Raw genomic sequence first — 15,014 nt, 5'->3', positions numbered from 1 at the left:
AATTGTTGTATCAGTCTTCTCAGAGTTTTTAAAATCGTTCTACAGGTGTATAAGAATCCAGGAGTCATCATTTCATTGTAATATATTTTAACTCTTTTTTGAATTTTTTACTATATTTAAAATTCTGTTAGACTGTTACGATAAATGAAATTGTTATGTATGAGAGAGAGCAGGTTACTAAGGAAAAAAATGTTTCTTCGTTAGAAGATTACAAATGTGAAAAGTTTTGTATGTATTACCACATTTTTCAATTTCTATTCCTTTTTTTAACATTTTAAAAAGTAAAATATTCCATTTGAACTCACAGAACATGTACAATCACTTTGGGGAGCAAAGATAGAGGTATTTTCAGAAAGCTGATTATGCTGCAGGCGTGTTGTGATGAAATTATGTCCGTACCATGTTCTCAGTGTTTCTAATTTGCCTGTGGGTGTAGGTGATAGATTGTCCATATCAGTAAAAGGACCTACTATTGTGATATATTCAGGCAGATGTTATTGCTCATTTTTTCTCTTTAGAAAGCCAGAATTCAGTTCTGTTCATGATAATTCTCCTACAAGATGGCATTGCATTTGTGAGATCTTTTTCTTGATCTTGGCACATGATTGTGCTGCCATTCAGAGGGATGTTAACAGGTTGGAGAGATGGGCAGTAAGGAACTTCATCAAGTTAAGTAAAGGGAAGTGCAAAGTCCTGCACCTGTGAAGGAATAACACCATACATCAGTATAGGCTGAGCACTGACCAGCTGGAGAGAGGCTCTGCAGAGAAGGACCAGAGAAAGTCATGATGCAAAACAAGCTGACCATGAACCACCAACATGGGCTTGTGGCAAAGAGCAGCAGTGGTGTCCTGGGCTGCATTAGGTGTAGTGTTGCCAGCAAGTTGAGGGAGGTGATCCTGCCCCTCTATTCAGCCCTGGGGAGGCCACACCTGAAGTACTGTGTCTGGTTCTGGGCTCTTCAGTACAAGACAGATGTGGAGCTGCTGGAGTGAGTCTAGTGGAGGGCCATTAAGGTGATTAAGGAACTGGAGCATCTCTCATATGAGGAAAGGCTGGGAGAGATGAGACTGTTGAACCTAGAGAAGGGAAGACAGAGGAGAATCTTATCAATGTGTATAAATATCTGAAGGGAGGGAGTCAAGAGGGTAGGGCCAGACTCTCTTTCAGTGGTGCCCAGCAGCTGGACGAGCGGCAAAACGCACAAACTGAAACACAGGAGGTTCTGTCTGAACACAAGGAGAAACTTCTTACTGTGGGGGTGATTGAGCCCTGGAACAAATTACCCAGACAGGTTGTGGAGTCTGCTTCCTTAGAGATACTCAGAAGCCATCTGGACACAACCCTGGGCAGTGTGCTCTAGGTGACTCTGAGCTTGGGAGTTTGACTAGATGATCTCCGGAGGTCCTGTCCAACCTCAACTGTTCTGTGCTTCTAACTCTGCATCTTTTAGACCAGGCTGATCAGTGTCAGCAATCCAGGAAAATAAGATGGAGCTTCTTAAAAGAAGTGATAACTGACTGTTAGCCAAGGCCATGGGTGCCTTCTATGAATTGTCTTCCTGCAAGTCTCGTGTTCTTTTTCAGGCATAGTGCTGCTGGTATTGATTGAACCTATGTGTGCGTGTAGCACTGTTTGTAGGAAGTTGCTGCCTTTATTTGCCAGTCAGATTGGAAGTGATTGTGTCATTTTGATTTTTCTTTTATGATTTTTTTTTTTAACTCTTGAATTCTTCTCAACAGTTTTTACTCACAGCTTGCATTTTTACTTGGTCAGTTTACACTGTTTCGGTTGTATGTTACCTTCAAAAAGGCAGATATAGTTATACACATAATTGGTTGTTTTCTCATGAGTTATATATATCTCAGTGTCACCTTAGAGAAAAAGGTAATGTCACAAGTGTTGCAAAACTGTCTGTGTCCTGAAGTGTAGTTATAAAGTAAGAAAATGTTGACGGTTAGAGGTCCAGCACATGAAACAATCTTAAATGCCTGGTCAGAAATAGCAGAAAGGAAGGACTGCCTGTACAGTTGATCAGAGAATGTAGCTTTCCAGTGAAGTCTATGCTACCTTTTGGTGCAAATAAACTCTACAGAAATATATAAAGTAACTCTAATTCATGATGATACAAGTTAAAAGGAAAAATTTGCTTTTCTTGTAGCCCTGGACGTTCTCCTGCGTGCTGTGACAATGAAATAATAATGATGAACCATGTCTATAAAGAAAGGTTCCCAAAGGTAATGAATTATATTTAAGATACTCTATATCTAAACTAGTTAGTAGGCAACATAGGCTTTAAGTAAGTGGTATTTTTGTTATGGGAGCTAATGATTCAAGCCTGTAATGGCTTTCTTAAAGCATCACCAAGCTCTTATTGTCACAATGAAGAAAAACCCTGCTAAGAACTGGACTTTCAGTTGGCAAAGCTGCTGAACTGGTTTGCAATGAATCATACCAGTAATATATTCTGCTGATTGGAAAGCTGTGATACATTTGATTTCAATAGATGGTGTATAATTGCAGTAAGTATATATTAATTAGAACACATTTCTGTTGCTCAGTATTGTGCAGCATTCACTGATATACCTGCAAATTCCTTTCTTCAGTGTCAGTTCTTCTATTTCCTTAATACTCACTATATACTTATTTTAATAGTGAAGATCAATACAGGGTTATGAGGGTTTCACTACAAGATACCAAGTGAGAAAAGGTTGCTCTCATGTCCAGAGATCTGAGATACAGATGAGTTCCGAGGTGCAGGCAGGTTGCTAGGAGCACTACATTCTCATTTGCTCCTAGTAGTTTGATGTTTCCTATAAATAAATAATATAACGTAAAGCTGATATAGTTCTGAAAAGTACCTACAAAATAGAAGATCTGAAATATGAAGAGATGTTTGTCTGGATTTGCAGAATGACTGAGCAATAATCTGAACTGTGAAATGATCTGCTTGTTTCAGTGGGTGAGGTATGAACTAAGAGGTATTGGATAACTATTTAATAAGAAAAATATTGAAACATCTTTAGTAAGTATCTGCAATTCTGTGAGAAATAGACATTTGGTTCTATAAAGCAGATGCATATAGTAACCTGCATGCATATATTATAGGAACTGTGAGTCTGCGTGTTCTTTGAAACATTGGCCAAGGAAGTAGTTTTACAGTATCACCTGTGTGAAAAGAAGGAAGATGCTCTGGTTTGTAGTACCCTACAGTTTTAGCTGGACAAACAGAGGAGACCTCGGAGTTCTCCTTTTTTATTTTGACTTAAGGATTTACTGTCATGGGTGTTGTTCTAGTTCTGCTTTGTGATCATTACAAGATTATTGCACAGTGTATCACAAATGGCAGACATCAGGGCTGAGGTAAATAACAGAATAGTGAGACTGTTGCTTTTTTGCACCAGTAATGTGGGGAAATGTCATCTGTGATTTTGCTTCTCTATTTGCTTGCTTTTTTTGCTTTAGCCATTTAATGTAAAATATCTTCTTGGGCAATGCAGAAATGTTGTAAAATTGGCAGTATGCTGTGACATCAGAATTTCAGGAAAGGCTGACTATTTTTTTTTTTTTTTTTTTTTTTGTATCATGTATGTACTTGTATGTAGGCCACAGCTCAAATGGAAGAACGACTTAAGGATATTATAACGAATCACTCTCCAGATAATGTCCTTCCCCTGGCAGATGGAGTGCTCAGTTTTACCCACCATCAAATCATAGAACTGGCTCGAGATTGCTTGGATAAATCCCACCAGGGCCTCATCACGTCACGATACTTTCTTGAATTACAGCAGAAATTAGACAAATTGCTACAGGAGGTATGAGCCATGAGATTACTCTTTACTTGGTTAAAAAAGCATTTAAATCTGTTTGCCTAAGAGTTGTTGCCTTGAAATAATCATGACTGTTGCACTTAAATAATTGTTGAAGTGGTATTCCTCACTGTTTTAGTCTGTGTAATGACCACTACAAGGAATATAAGGCATCCTAGTGTACTACTGTGTACTATAAAGATTTCAGGAACAATAGCATTTTGTTATACATTGCAAGTTATAAATTGCTTAGAGAAGTGTGTGTATAAGCCTTAAATGAGGAGACTCACAGTTACATTTACTGTGGATAAATGAGGAAACATATACACTTCCCACTTTATCAACTCAACTAATTGCCTGCTGTGTTGAGAAAGCTGATAGCAACCCTTAGCTTTCCATTAGCTGAAGATTATTTAATTCTTTAAAATATTCTTAATATTTCTTTCATAATTAAACTGTTTATTAGTCAAGGAAAAAAATATCAGTTCGAAAAGTGTTTAAAATATTCCTTAAGTTAGTCAGCTACATGGTAAGAAAAACTTGGAACCTGACTAAGTGAATTTACTGTGTTATAAGTCACTATGATTTATAAATACATAATTTTTAAAACAAGGATTGTTTGCTGCTATAATGCTGTTTGTGCAGGGTTCACATGCAATTATTGATAGTATGTAATGACCTAGAGTTTGTGACAGAGGAGATTTGATATTGATTTGCAGTTTGCCAAGTGAGATGTTAAGATATCTTGCCTATCTTAATTTACATCTTTTCTTCTGCTTTCTTTGAAATGCAGGAGGAATTGCTAACAGTTTTGGTTCATTCTTTCTGTGCTGCTTTTTTGTGAGCTTCTATTTAGCAAATATATATTTTTTCTTTTACTAATTTCTACAACTTCTGAATCTTTTTTTCCTTTGTAAAGGAGTGCAAAAATTGACACATCAGTGAGGTATTTCTGGCTTACTGAAACAGTTTTTCAAGCAGGGAAAATTCATGGCACTTCTCTAATCAGAAAAAAATTGAACTAATGACCCCTTTGTGAAATGTTCATTTTTGTGATGCCAAAGTGCACCCAGAGTTGGGCAAGATACTGGCTGGAGATACCTGACTCTGAATTATGTTATGCTATTGTTAGTGTCATAATGCAAAGAAACATATCTTAACACAATTCAGTGAATCTTAACCTTTAACAAGAATGTATTAAATGTGTTTAAACTGACTGTGCAGTCAGTAGAGTTCAGAGTATAAGTTGGCTCATTCAATTCAATTAAAAAAAAACCCTCTTGAGTTATTTCTGAGCTGTATATAAAACAATGCATCATCAAAAAAGAAAATAATTGTATCATGTTCTGTAATGCAAATTTTATATGATGTAAAAGTTTCTTGCTTTGTAACAATTTAATTCCTTAAATAATTCAAAGTAGCTTTTGAATACCTGTCAATAACTTAACATGACTATGAGAAAACTTGTTCTTTGCCCGACTCAGTTATGGGAACTCAGTTGTCTTTGGATTCTTGTGATACATTTGTTATCAGTTCCCAGCTGTGACCTTTGGCAGAAAGCTGCATCTCCTACTGCTACTTGGCATGCTGTGGTTGCTTTACGTAACCACGGAGAGACTCCCCTGGGGCTTGAGCAGTTTGTTCCGCTGACATTTTTTTTAATTCTAAGGTCAAGAGGATCTGAAAGCTTTCCTGCTTCATCTTTCTTTCACGCATATTGAATCTTTTCATATACGCACCAAGTGTCTACAAAGCTGTACAAAATTGCTTCATATTTTGCTTGTGATTAAAATACTCAGGTATTTTGTTTACCAAAGAGTTCTCTTTGGACTTAATGTGCAGAATAAATATGCTTGTGTCTGATTAAGGTTTTTCCAAAACCTATTGCATAGCAAAATGTATTGCAGAGTGCTAGATTGGCTCCTCTGTGGTATTCCGTTTTTGTTGGTGTTTTTTTTTAACTTCATAGATTAATTGTTCTCAAATATGTGTGTGTGTGGCGGGGGGGGTGTCAAATTATAGTGCTAAAGTTGAGGGATAGTTCCACCATATATCTTCATATTTTCTGTAGACTTTTTAATAACAAAAATTAATTTAAGAGGCATTATTCATGTAAAGTACCTAGTTGTTCATATTAATCACTTTCAAAATGTTAGCTGGTTTGTTTTCTTTGAATTCTCTTTGTGGTTGTGAATAAGCAAGAGGGTTAGAAAAAGTGTGATCTACAGTTTCTACTCTTCAGAACAAAGAAATTCTTTGTTTGATATTTGAGTGAAGGACTATTAATATATTTTAATCAGAAGAAAGAGCATATGGCTTCTTTGCAGTCATTAAGGTCATGAAATTATACCCTTTGTTCTTAGATGAGAAAGTTTGAAAGAAATGTGAAACACAGTTCAGACCATTGTGCAAATCTCTTCACACCTTCCAGAAGCAATTTTCTTTTGTATGTACTCTTTATTCCCCCTTTGTCACTGTCATTTTTGCAGAACTCAGTTTCTCATTGTCTTCCTTTCTGCACATACCTGTGTTTGGCCTCTCTGTGCAAAAATTAGCATAGTCTCCTATTTGTAGGTCATCTTAGTGTGACACGGCCATAGGAATTTATTTTCAGTTGGGAGTGGATGTTGCTTATATTTATTAATATTATATATATCAGCTTTCTTTTCATCCTAAAACTAATAACTAAAGCTGGGAGACTGCCATACATGTAAACATACGTTCTGTTGAAATGCAGTCTCTTATCCAAAACTGATGATGATGATAATACTAATAAGACATACAGATACTGTATTCATTTGAAATGGTGGTCTCTTTTGTCATTACCGTGTTAGAATTGTACATATGGGATGACTTCAATTTGAAATGATAATGTTGCTTCTTTGCTCAAATCCTTGTTATTTCAGTAGGCATTTTGAAAATTCCTGCTGGAAATGCATACTTTAGAACCTGCAAGAGGTGCCCCAAATTTCCTGTGATTTCACTTTTCTGAGTTGAATATTGAATAATTATCCCTTTGTTTTCATCTTTTAGGCTCAAGAGCGATCAGAGAGTGGAGAACTGGCATTTATTAAGCAGCTAGTGCGAAAGATCCTAATAGTTATTGCTCGTCCTGCTCGCCTATTGGAATGTCTGGTAAGGTGATCCTTACTGTAAGTAGGGTTTCTTTCTTGTTACTGTGGGAAATCTCATTTGTTAGTATTGAGGCCCTTTACGCTATTGTTTTGAGGTGTTCAAGCTACTGGGCAGAGTTTCATTGTTGGTGGCATTCTTTGTTTTTTACTCACAAACAAGGGACTGGCAGGGACCTGCTACAGGTGTGTTTAGTTCCTTCTTTTGGAAATGTGATAATACCTTACGTGATTAAAATTGTTTGTTTTTCTGTTGGTTGTGTTATGGGTTGGGTTTTTTTATTGTGGTTGGATTTTTTGTTTGTTTGCTTGTTTTGCTTTGGTTTTGCTTTTCTCTTGGGAAGGCTGTTCCAGAATCTTGTTTGCTCAGTAGTTTTCCCTTCACTGTCGTCATTGTTCTTACCAGAGTTCAGTTTCACTCAACAGCTGCCCTGGGCTATAAGCAGCTTGCAGTCAGCTTTATAGCACCTGTCTGGCAGGGAAGATGCAGCAAGGGAGTTAGGGTATGTGGATGTACAGATATTGAGCTACACTGTAGCCTGTAAGATAAATGAGCGTTAACTTATGTGTAAGCATAGTGCTAATGTTGCTGTTTCTGCCTTGCATCCCCATGCTGTGGTGTCTGGGGTGACTCAGGTGCAGGAAGTTGCTCCTATGCACCAAGCCAGTGTGCTTGAGTTGTTCAGTGGAACTAATAAATCCACGCAGAACACAGTGTGCTTGGGAGACTGTTTAGACGCCCAAATACCATGTAAGTACTAGCCTGAGTCCAACAGGCCTGGCGTGCAGCCCAAGCTGACTTTGTTGAGCCACTGTGCTTGCCAGTGCCAGGTTCACAGTGTTGACACTGCATGTAGAGCCTTGCCAGCCTCAAGTAGCTGCTTATGCGAGAGCCATTAACCTGCTGCTAGACTCAACTTAGGTCTGAAAGTGGCATAAAGGCATTTGCGTGGCATTGAATCTGAGCTAGTAAGTCTTTCCAGCCTAGATTGGCTCTGTGCTGCGCCTCTTCATCTGTGGCACAGTTAATCCATGACCTGGATAGTTCAGCTGTGGGTGTTTTGAGAGCTGACTCTGTTTTGTTTTGGAAACATCATGTCTCAGTATTGCCAGCTGCAGTTAGCTCATGACTTAAAGATCAGGAGAAATCTAAAATTCATTAATCAGTATGTAAGTGATGTTTAAAAAAAAATAGTAGTTTCGGGTACTAGAGAAGACCTTAGCATGTATTGCTTTTGCTATTGAATCCAAACCACAAGCATTATTCCTTTGCCCTGTCCCCTCAAATGTATTATAATGCTCATTCCACCTTGAATGACCTTCCTTGTTCTGTTCTCAGGGTTCATATAATTTTTCTGCAACTCTTCCAATTTCTCATATGATCTATCTTGTCTTCCCTCTTGTCTTTGCCTTTCTCTATCATCACACATGTAAAAATACCCTTAAACACATTACCTGTCCTATGGCTCAGAGACCTGTGCTCCCTGTGACACTTTGTCTATATCTCCAGTGTGTGCTTGTTCTTTACAAGTCCTGACCCCAGCTTCATCACTGTCTTTTAGTCATTTAATTCAAGTTCTCTCTTAGTGACCTTTTCATCCATAGTTTGTTCCCTCTAAATGATAAGTTTTGTAGCTGAGTAGTCCAGATTTCCATGCTTTTAGTTGTCAGTTTCTGCCCCTGGGATTTTATCCTAGCTTTCTTCCTTTGCCTTCTCATGCTTCAAGTAGAGCTGCTGCACATCCTGTACCTCCTTTTGCTGGGCCTGACCTGACCTGACTGGAAAGACAGGAATGAGAGGCCAGGAGATGGGCTTGCTCTCTAGTTCTGGTGCCTAGCTGCATGCAGCTGTTCAGCTTTGCAGATCAGCAATTGCAGAGAAAGCTAGCACAGTTCCCTTGGAGTATTCTTATTTTGAATGAACTGTTTAGGAAAATTTAGCTACAATTTAATAAGTCTCTGCAGAGTATGTTTCTTCAGAGGCAGGTAGCCTGAAATAATTTAGGCAGACTGTCACAAAAAACACATTTCTAATGCAAGAAGGTGCGAAGCCCACTCTGTGAAGGTCACTGGAGTAGTTTAATCTTGAAAAAACAATGTTTTTGGTTTTCCATTGCATCCCTCTGGAAACTTCTGAATCATGCTGGTTGATATTTTAAAACGTTTGTCTGAAATAGATACTAGATAGAGAAAACTTCAGCCTCTGTGACAAGTCTGTAACACTGAGAAATAAATGCAGTGGTTTTATTGCAAGAAGTTTTGGGTACTTTAAGGTAATGCTATCAGTTTGCTTATAGTGCTCTTAGCTCGGCTGCTCATGGTATATGAGCACCTACATCATTTGTTAATCATATGAATAAAGCTTTTGCTTGTTTGGTTTGTGCCAAAAGCTTCTGCTAAATACTGAAAGATTTGTTCCATTTGAAGTGACTTCTGTGCATGAGAAATGAAACACAAAAGTAAAAACAGAGGTAGGGAAATAAATTTCATGCTTCTAAGCACGTGTGTATGTGTGAGTGTATTCGTGTGGTTAGCACTATCTGGTTTGTATAATCCAGGTTTACTAGCAAGTGAAGGAGAAATTTTGTAAGTATTTCAGCCATTGATGCAGGTAAGGAGAAGAAAATGCTACTTTGAAGGTAGTTGGGAACTCTTGGCATACATGATTGTGGTGTCCTTCAGTGCCAGGGAGCAAGATACAAGTGGTTCAGCTGAGGAATGCAACAGCTTGTCAGATGAGGCAAGTAAAGCTAAAGTAGTGTTTAATGCTTAGTATTCAGTTCAGATTCCAGATAGTTTAGCAAACTCCTGAGACTTTAAGCTAATAAGGAGAGTTTGGGTATTTCATGTGTTTGTGGAAGAGCTGTTGGAGTAGGGCTGGAGATTGTGAAAATTATTTCATGGAAAATAGAACATAAACCCTGAGATTGTTTTCACAAGACTGAAAATTCCAAAATATTTCAGTAAATTGTGTTTCCTTCTGGTAGTTGTTTGGATGTTTCCCATATGAAAGATGATACCTAATTTCACAAGCTGTCTTCCAGGGTGGGATGTTGCATTTCCCAAGTCCTGGATACCTAACGAGCCAGGCCAGGAGCCTTGTGACCAGCAGACAGACTAAAGCCCCAGGGAGTCACGGCAGGCCAACACATGATTTACAGGGAAGCTAACCATCTCAGCTGCCAGACTGGTTTTTATGGAAATTTTTGGCAGAACTGACTTATACCAGCAAGAAATCTGTTACATTGCCTCACTGTTTCATGACTTAAACTGCTTTCACTGGAGAAAGTCTTACTGGCGCTCACACTATGGGCATTGCACGTGTCATGATTTATGGTAGACAAGAACATCTTGGAGACTGTAAGGACTATGTGCGAGGTTTTTTTAAACTGTGAATTAATATAGGGAGATAAAGTGATAGTGAGAATTTATTTAAAAAACAAAAACTTTAAAAATTTCCTACTTCATTTCGCATGTTTCCATTTTTGTTGTATATTAAGGTAGTAAAATAAACTGCAGGGGACATAGAGGAGAGGCAAGGTTTTGATTTTCTGTTTTTCTTCCCTCTCTGTTTGAGAGAGATTATTTTAGGCCTGTTTTTTAGGCATAGGGTAAATTATTATAATAATATAGTTGGTTCCTAAAGAAGAATGTTCCATTTACAGATTTTGGAACTATTGCATCAATGAAATTCAGGTACTATTTTTCAGTTACTTATTATTTCAGCTTGATTCTAAAGCTAATGATTTATTTAATTGTGTTTTCCGTAAAACACAGTAAATATATATTGATTTAAAATACCTCAAGTCTTTTTTAGAAGTAAAGGCAGAGAACAATATACTTACACAGTTTATTTCAATAGTAAATTTTTATATGCAAGTGATAGCAGGGAGACAAAATATTTTGTGCATGAAATTTTATCATTGAATGGTGTGTTGCTGGTTATACTATGAACATATATGAATATTATGGGAAGTTTTGAGGACAGAGAACTTCCTACACTTTTAAGATACTGCTCTGTAATAGTAGTCTGAAATTTCGTGTTTGCCACAGAATAAGCTAAGAAAGGTTTCACATTAGGTTTTCAGACTTCGGTTTCTACAGGGAATGTGATGGTGATTGATTATTTATTTTTCTCCTAGGAATTTGATCCTGAAGAGTTTTACTATCTTCTAGAAGCAGCTGAAGGCCATGCTAAAGAGGGACAAGGTATTAAAACAGACATTCCTCGATATATTATTAGCCAGTTGGGCTTAAATAAAGATCCACTGGAAGGTAAGTGCACTTCCTGATCCAGCTATCAACTCTGGGATGCTCTCAATAAGTTCAATCATTGTGATACTGTGTTTGTAGCTCAAAAAGTCAAAAAAAAAAAAAAAAAAAAAAAAAAAAAAAAGGCAGTAGTAGAACAAGCAATTAACTAACCTTCACAGTCTGTTCACAAGCTGAAAGGGATTAGAGAGGCTGCCTCAGATTTTCTGGGGAGAATATCCTTCATGAATACATTGTTGCGATGATGCTCATCTTGAAACCAGTCTGACAATGTAACTTCAGTGTTTTAGATGTGGCTGAAATTTAATCGTGTAATTTGATAGTCACTGTTACCAAGCATATAAATATAAATGAAACTGGACTGAACCGTTATTAGACCTTCAACGCTCCCACCCTCCCATAGCTTAGACTCCCTGAGAAGAATGTATCCCATTGCTATTAAAACTGAATGATTTGTTTTTCCTAAATAGTTCCCTAGTCTGTGATGATGGAGGAGAAACTTTTGTAGGAGAAAACTCAGGTTCCCATGAAGGTGCTGGTCACTGCAAAACTTTATTTTGTGGCTTGTTTCATGTGTTAAGGACAGTGTTAGAAAAACTAAGATTACTTCCTTCTCTTAACTAGAACATTTTGTCTTCTATTCTTACACCATTCGTGATAAATGGAGATTGGTTCATTTTGTTCACTGTTAGCCCTGCAGCTGGAAATCCAGTAGGAATGCCATCGTGGAAAAATGTCTAGTGCTGTTTTGCTTGCCTGCTCTGTTAGGATGAAGGACAAAGTGGGTGTAGGAGAGGGCTTGATACCACAATTTCTTCTAATATTTTGTGTTAGGCTTTTGTCAGTTCTTGTGATGCAAGATCATATTTCATTAAAACAAAGGAGTAGCATATTTTAAGTATGTTGAAAAAACTTTTCTGTTCAACTTAGATTGCTTGTGAAGTTAGATGTTGACAGGAATTTGATTAGACCTAATTCAGTTAGATTGGATATTTTTATAGATGATATCATGTTATGTTAAAAGATTTAAAGGAGAAGTGCAATTCTATTACTAGTCCTCTTCCTGTCTCTGCACCAGAATGTCCTCACCCAAATTTAATATTATTTTTAATCTGAAAAATGCGTTACAGCATCGGCGACGCTTTTTGCTTAGATTCAGAACACAGCAAGAAGGCAAGACAAATTGAGAAAATAAACATAATTGTTTTCGATATGTTACTGGGGAAAATAAAGTAGCAGCTTAACTCTCTGCAAGACAGTGGTAGCTGCTGGATTTGAGAGTTGTTGTCTGGCATTAGAAGCACAATCCATAAGTTTTTCTGTGCTTAAATATGCAAGATGTAATTGGGAGTGCAGGTTGAGGGTTTAGTGTTATCGACTCTAACACTTGAACTGTATTTTACTGATTAAAATCCTTAAGGCCACTTGGGTAAAAGGGTTCCTCAGCATGAGTAAAGAATCTGACACTATGTAAGTTTGGTAATGTCTCCTCTGAATCTTTTAAAATAGTTTATTGTGAGAGAGGTCTGGATATAAATGTTACGTATAAATAATAAATGGTACTGTTCACTGAAACAGAATATTTATATGTCTATTTTGTCTAGAGCACATTTTATAAATGCATTTCATAAATATTGATAAATTATTACTTAAACTTTGAAACATTCCAGGATAATTGAAATATTTTTCCTGTGAAAAAAGCAGGCTGTGTGTTTTTTCACACTGAGGGGTGTGTGATATACAGATTAATGACTTTTGGTTCAGTTGAGGTTTGGGGCAATTAAATTACTTTGTGTATCATTTTAAAGGTTAATGTGTATGTAGACTTGTATTCAAATAATTCAGGTCATCTAATTCATATTACTATTTTCCGGCCTCCCCACAAAAAGTGACATTCACAAATAGTGTAAATCACTGTGCGTTGACTTCTTCAGTGATCCATTCTGTTGTTAAATTGACAACTCAGTGTGAAAGGTTGTTTCATAAGCAGAAATAAAAGAATGGTGCTATGAGTTTATGCCCTCAAATTAATCACCTAGAAAACAAAATATTTAAAAACACCAATCATTTCCTATATATATATATATAGAGAGAGAGAGATTGAGATTGTCCTTGTGACAGTTCTTTACATTCCTTGTATAGAAAATATTGCAATAGCAGTAAGAATCAGTTCTCTTTTAAAAAACCAAATCTCGAAACTACAGATATCCTGAAGCACTGAGCTGAATTTCCAAACAAGCTGTTAATTTATGCCTGCAGTTTTTGTGCAAGGACTTTCACTTCCTCTGCAGAGAAAAACAACTTACTGCTTTAGACTCTTCTCTGCTTTCCTCCTTTGTTTGCTGCCTTAGCTGTAGTATCCTTTCTTTGAGTGAAATGGTGCATGCATTACTTGGAGATAATGCCAGATAAATTTATACTGTAGTGAAAGCAATACCACAACAGATTCATCACTTACCAGAGACTGGTGGCTGCATTTCTGAAAAGTTCCCCAGGGAGAAATTTTTCCCCATGGTTTCTAAATTACCATCTTTACCTTTTTGAATCATGAGTCTTCAGAAATGGTTTAAATCAATGAAAGAAAAAGGGCAGATGTTTAATGGTATTTAGATGAGTTTTAAAAATCTCTTCAGGCATTGCAAAATGGTTCCTTAGTGCTGTGCTTCAAAAGCTGACTCTTGATTCCATTCCATTACTACCTACTGTTTGCAAATAATTTGTATTTTTCAGATAGTGGTTACCTTGCAAAACTTCTCTTTAAAAATGGCTCATTTTAATTTACTGTTTATGAAAATAGTTTCAATTGAGAAGGCTGTCAAAGTATATTATTCTGGCTTGCTTGGTTCTTACCCATACAATAAAGATTTCATCAAAACTTCTATTATGAAGACCCCATGGTCACAGAACCTCAATTTGAAAGTAAAATTCACTCCAACTCAGAACTTGACCTGTATGGTTTTAGCTTAGGCTCTCTCTTATTTGTTTATTCTCATTTGGGACATTTTTCACTGTTTAATGATTTTATATTCAGATTTTTTTGGAATGTTTTTAGCTTCTGTAAATCTTAAGCTGTGTTTATTTTTTTAATAACATTTTAGGTACTTCAGATTCTTACATGTTGCAAACTTTGTGTTTTGCATAATGATTCCATGTGAGAGTTACTTTTTAAATTCTCTAACTATTCCAACACAAGATTATCTGTGTGGTTAATTTAGTGTTAGTGATTACAGTAAGTATTGTGCAGATTACTATGTAGAGTTTCACTTGTAATAGTCACTTATAATATTATGTAGAGAAATCCAGTTCAGATATTTTATGTGAAAATTCAGGTTTTTTGGTATTCATACATTCTGCTCACAGTACTATTAGAAATGCACCTTGCAAATTTCAGGTGGTCCTGTCTCTGATCCCAAGCACATAATTACGAACTGATGTGTATCTTTGCTCTGCAGAGTATATAATTAACTATGTATATGATTAAAGTAATACTAAGCTTCCAAGGGTGTTTTAGCTACCAGCTGTCCCATTTAGCTTCTATTATGCCAAGGAATTCTTATGTTATTGGGCCCATTCAGAGGAGAACAGACTTAGGAACTCTACAACAGAGGCTAACACTGGGTAGGATAACAAGATAACTTGTGGATAACAAGATAACTTGTGGACCCTGGAGAAGCAGACTGTATCAGTGACTACATAAATGATAAGCTTCTAAACAAAAAAAAAAAAAAAAAAAAAGAAAGAAAGAAAAGAAAAAAGAAAAGAAAAAAGAGACTGATTCTTTGAGGCATGTCAACATTTCTGT

At 36.7% G+C, this 15,014-nt stretch overlaps 1 protein-coding gene across 2 annotated transcripts in view; it reads left to right on the top strand.

The window, feature by feature from the left end:
* MAST4 (microtubule associated serine/threonine kinase family member 4) overlaps positions 1 to 15,014 on the top strand; it is a 277,539-nt gene that overhangs the window by 223,833 nt on the left and 38,692 nt on the right. For both annotated transcript variants that reach the window (XM_062600538.1, XM_062600539.1), the window contains 4 exons: positions 2,162 to 2,237; positions 3,606 to 3,815; positions 6,843 to 6,944; positions 11,083 to 11,215. In XM_062600538.1, the coding sequence (XP_062456522.1) occupies positions 2,162 to 2,237; positions 3,606 to 3,815; positions 6,843 to 6,944; positions 11,083 to 11,215 (521 nt within the window). The remainder of the gene's footprint in view (positions 1 to 2,161; positions 2,238 to 3,605; positions 3,816 to 6,842; positions 6,945 to 11,082; positions 11,216 to 15,014) is intronic.

The sequence above is a fragment of the Rhea pennata genome, chromosome Z, assembly GCF_028389875.1.
Source record: "Rhea pennata isolate bPtePen1 chromosome Z, bPtePen1.pri, whole genome shotgun sequence".
NCBI lineage: Eukaryota > Metazoa > Chordata > Aves > Rheiformes > Rheidae > Rhea > Rhea pennata.
Note: the sequence above shows the minus strand (reverse complement) of the source record. Positions and strands in the feature narration are given on the sequence as shown.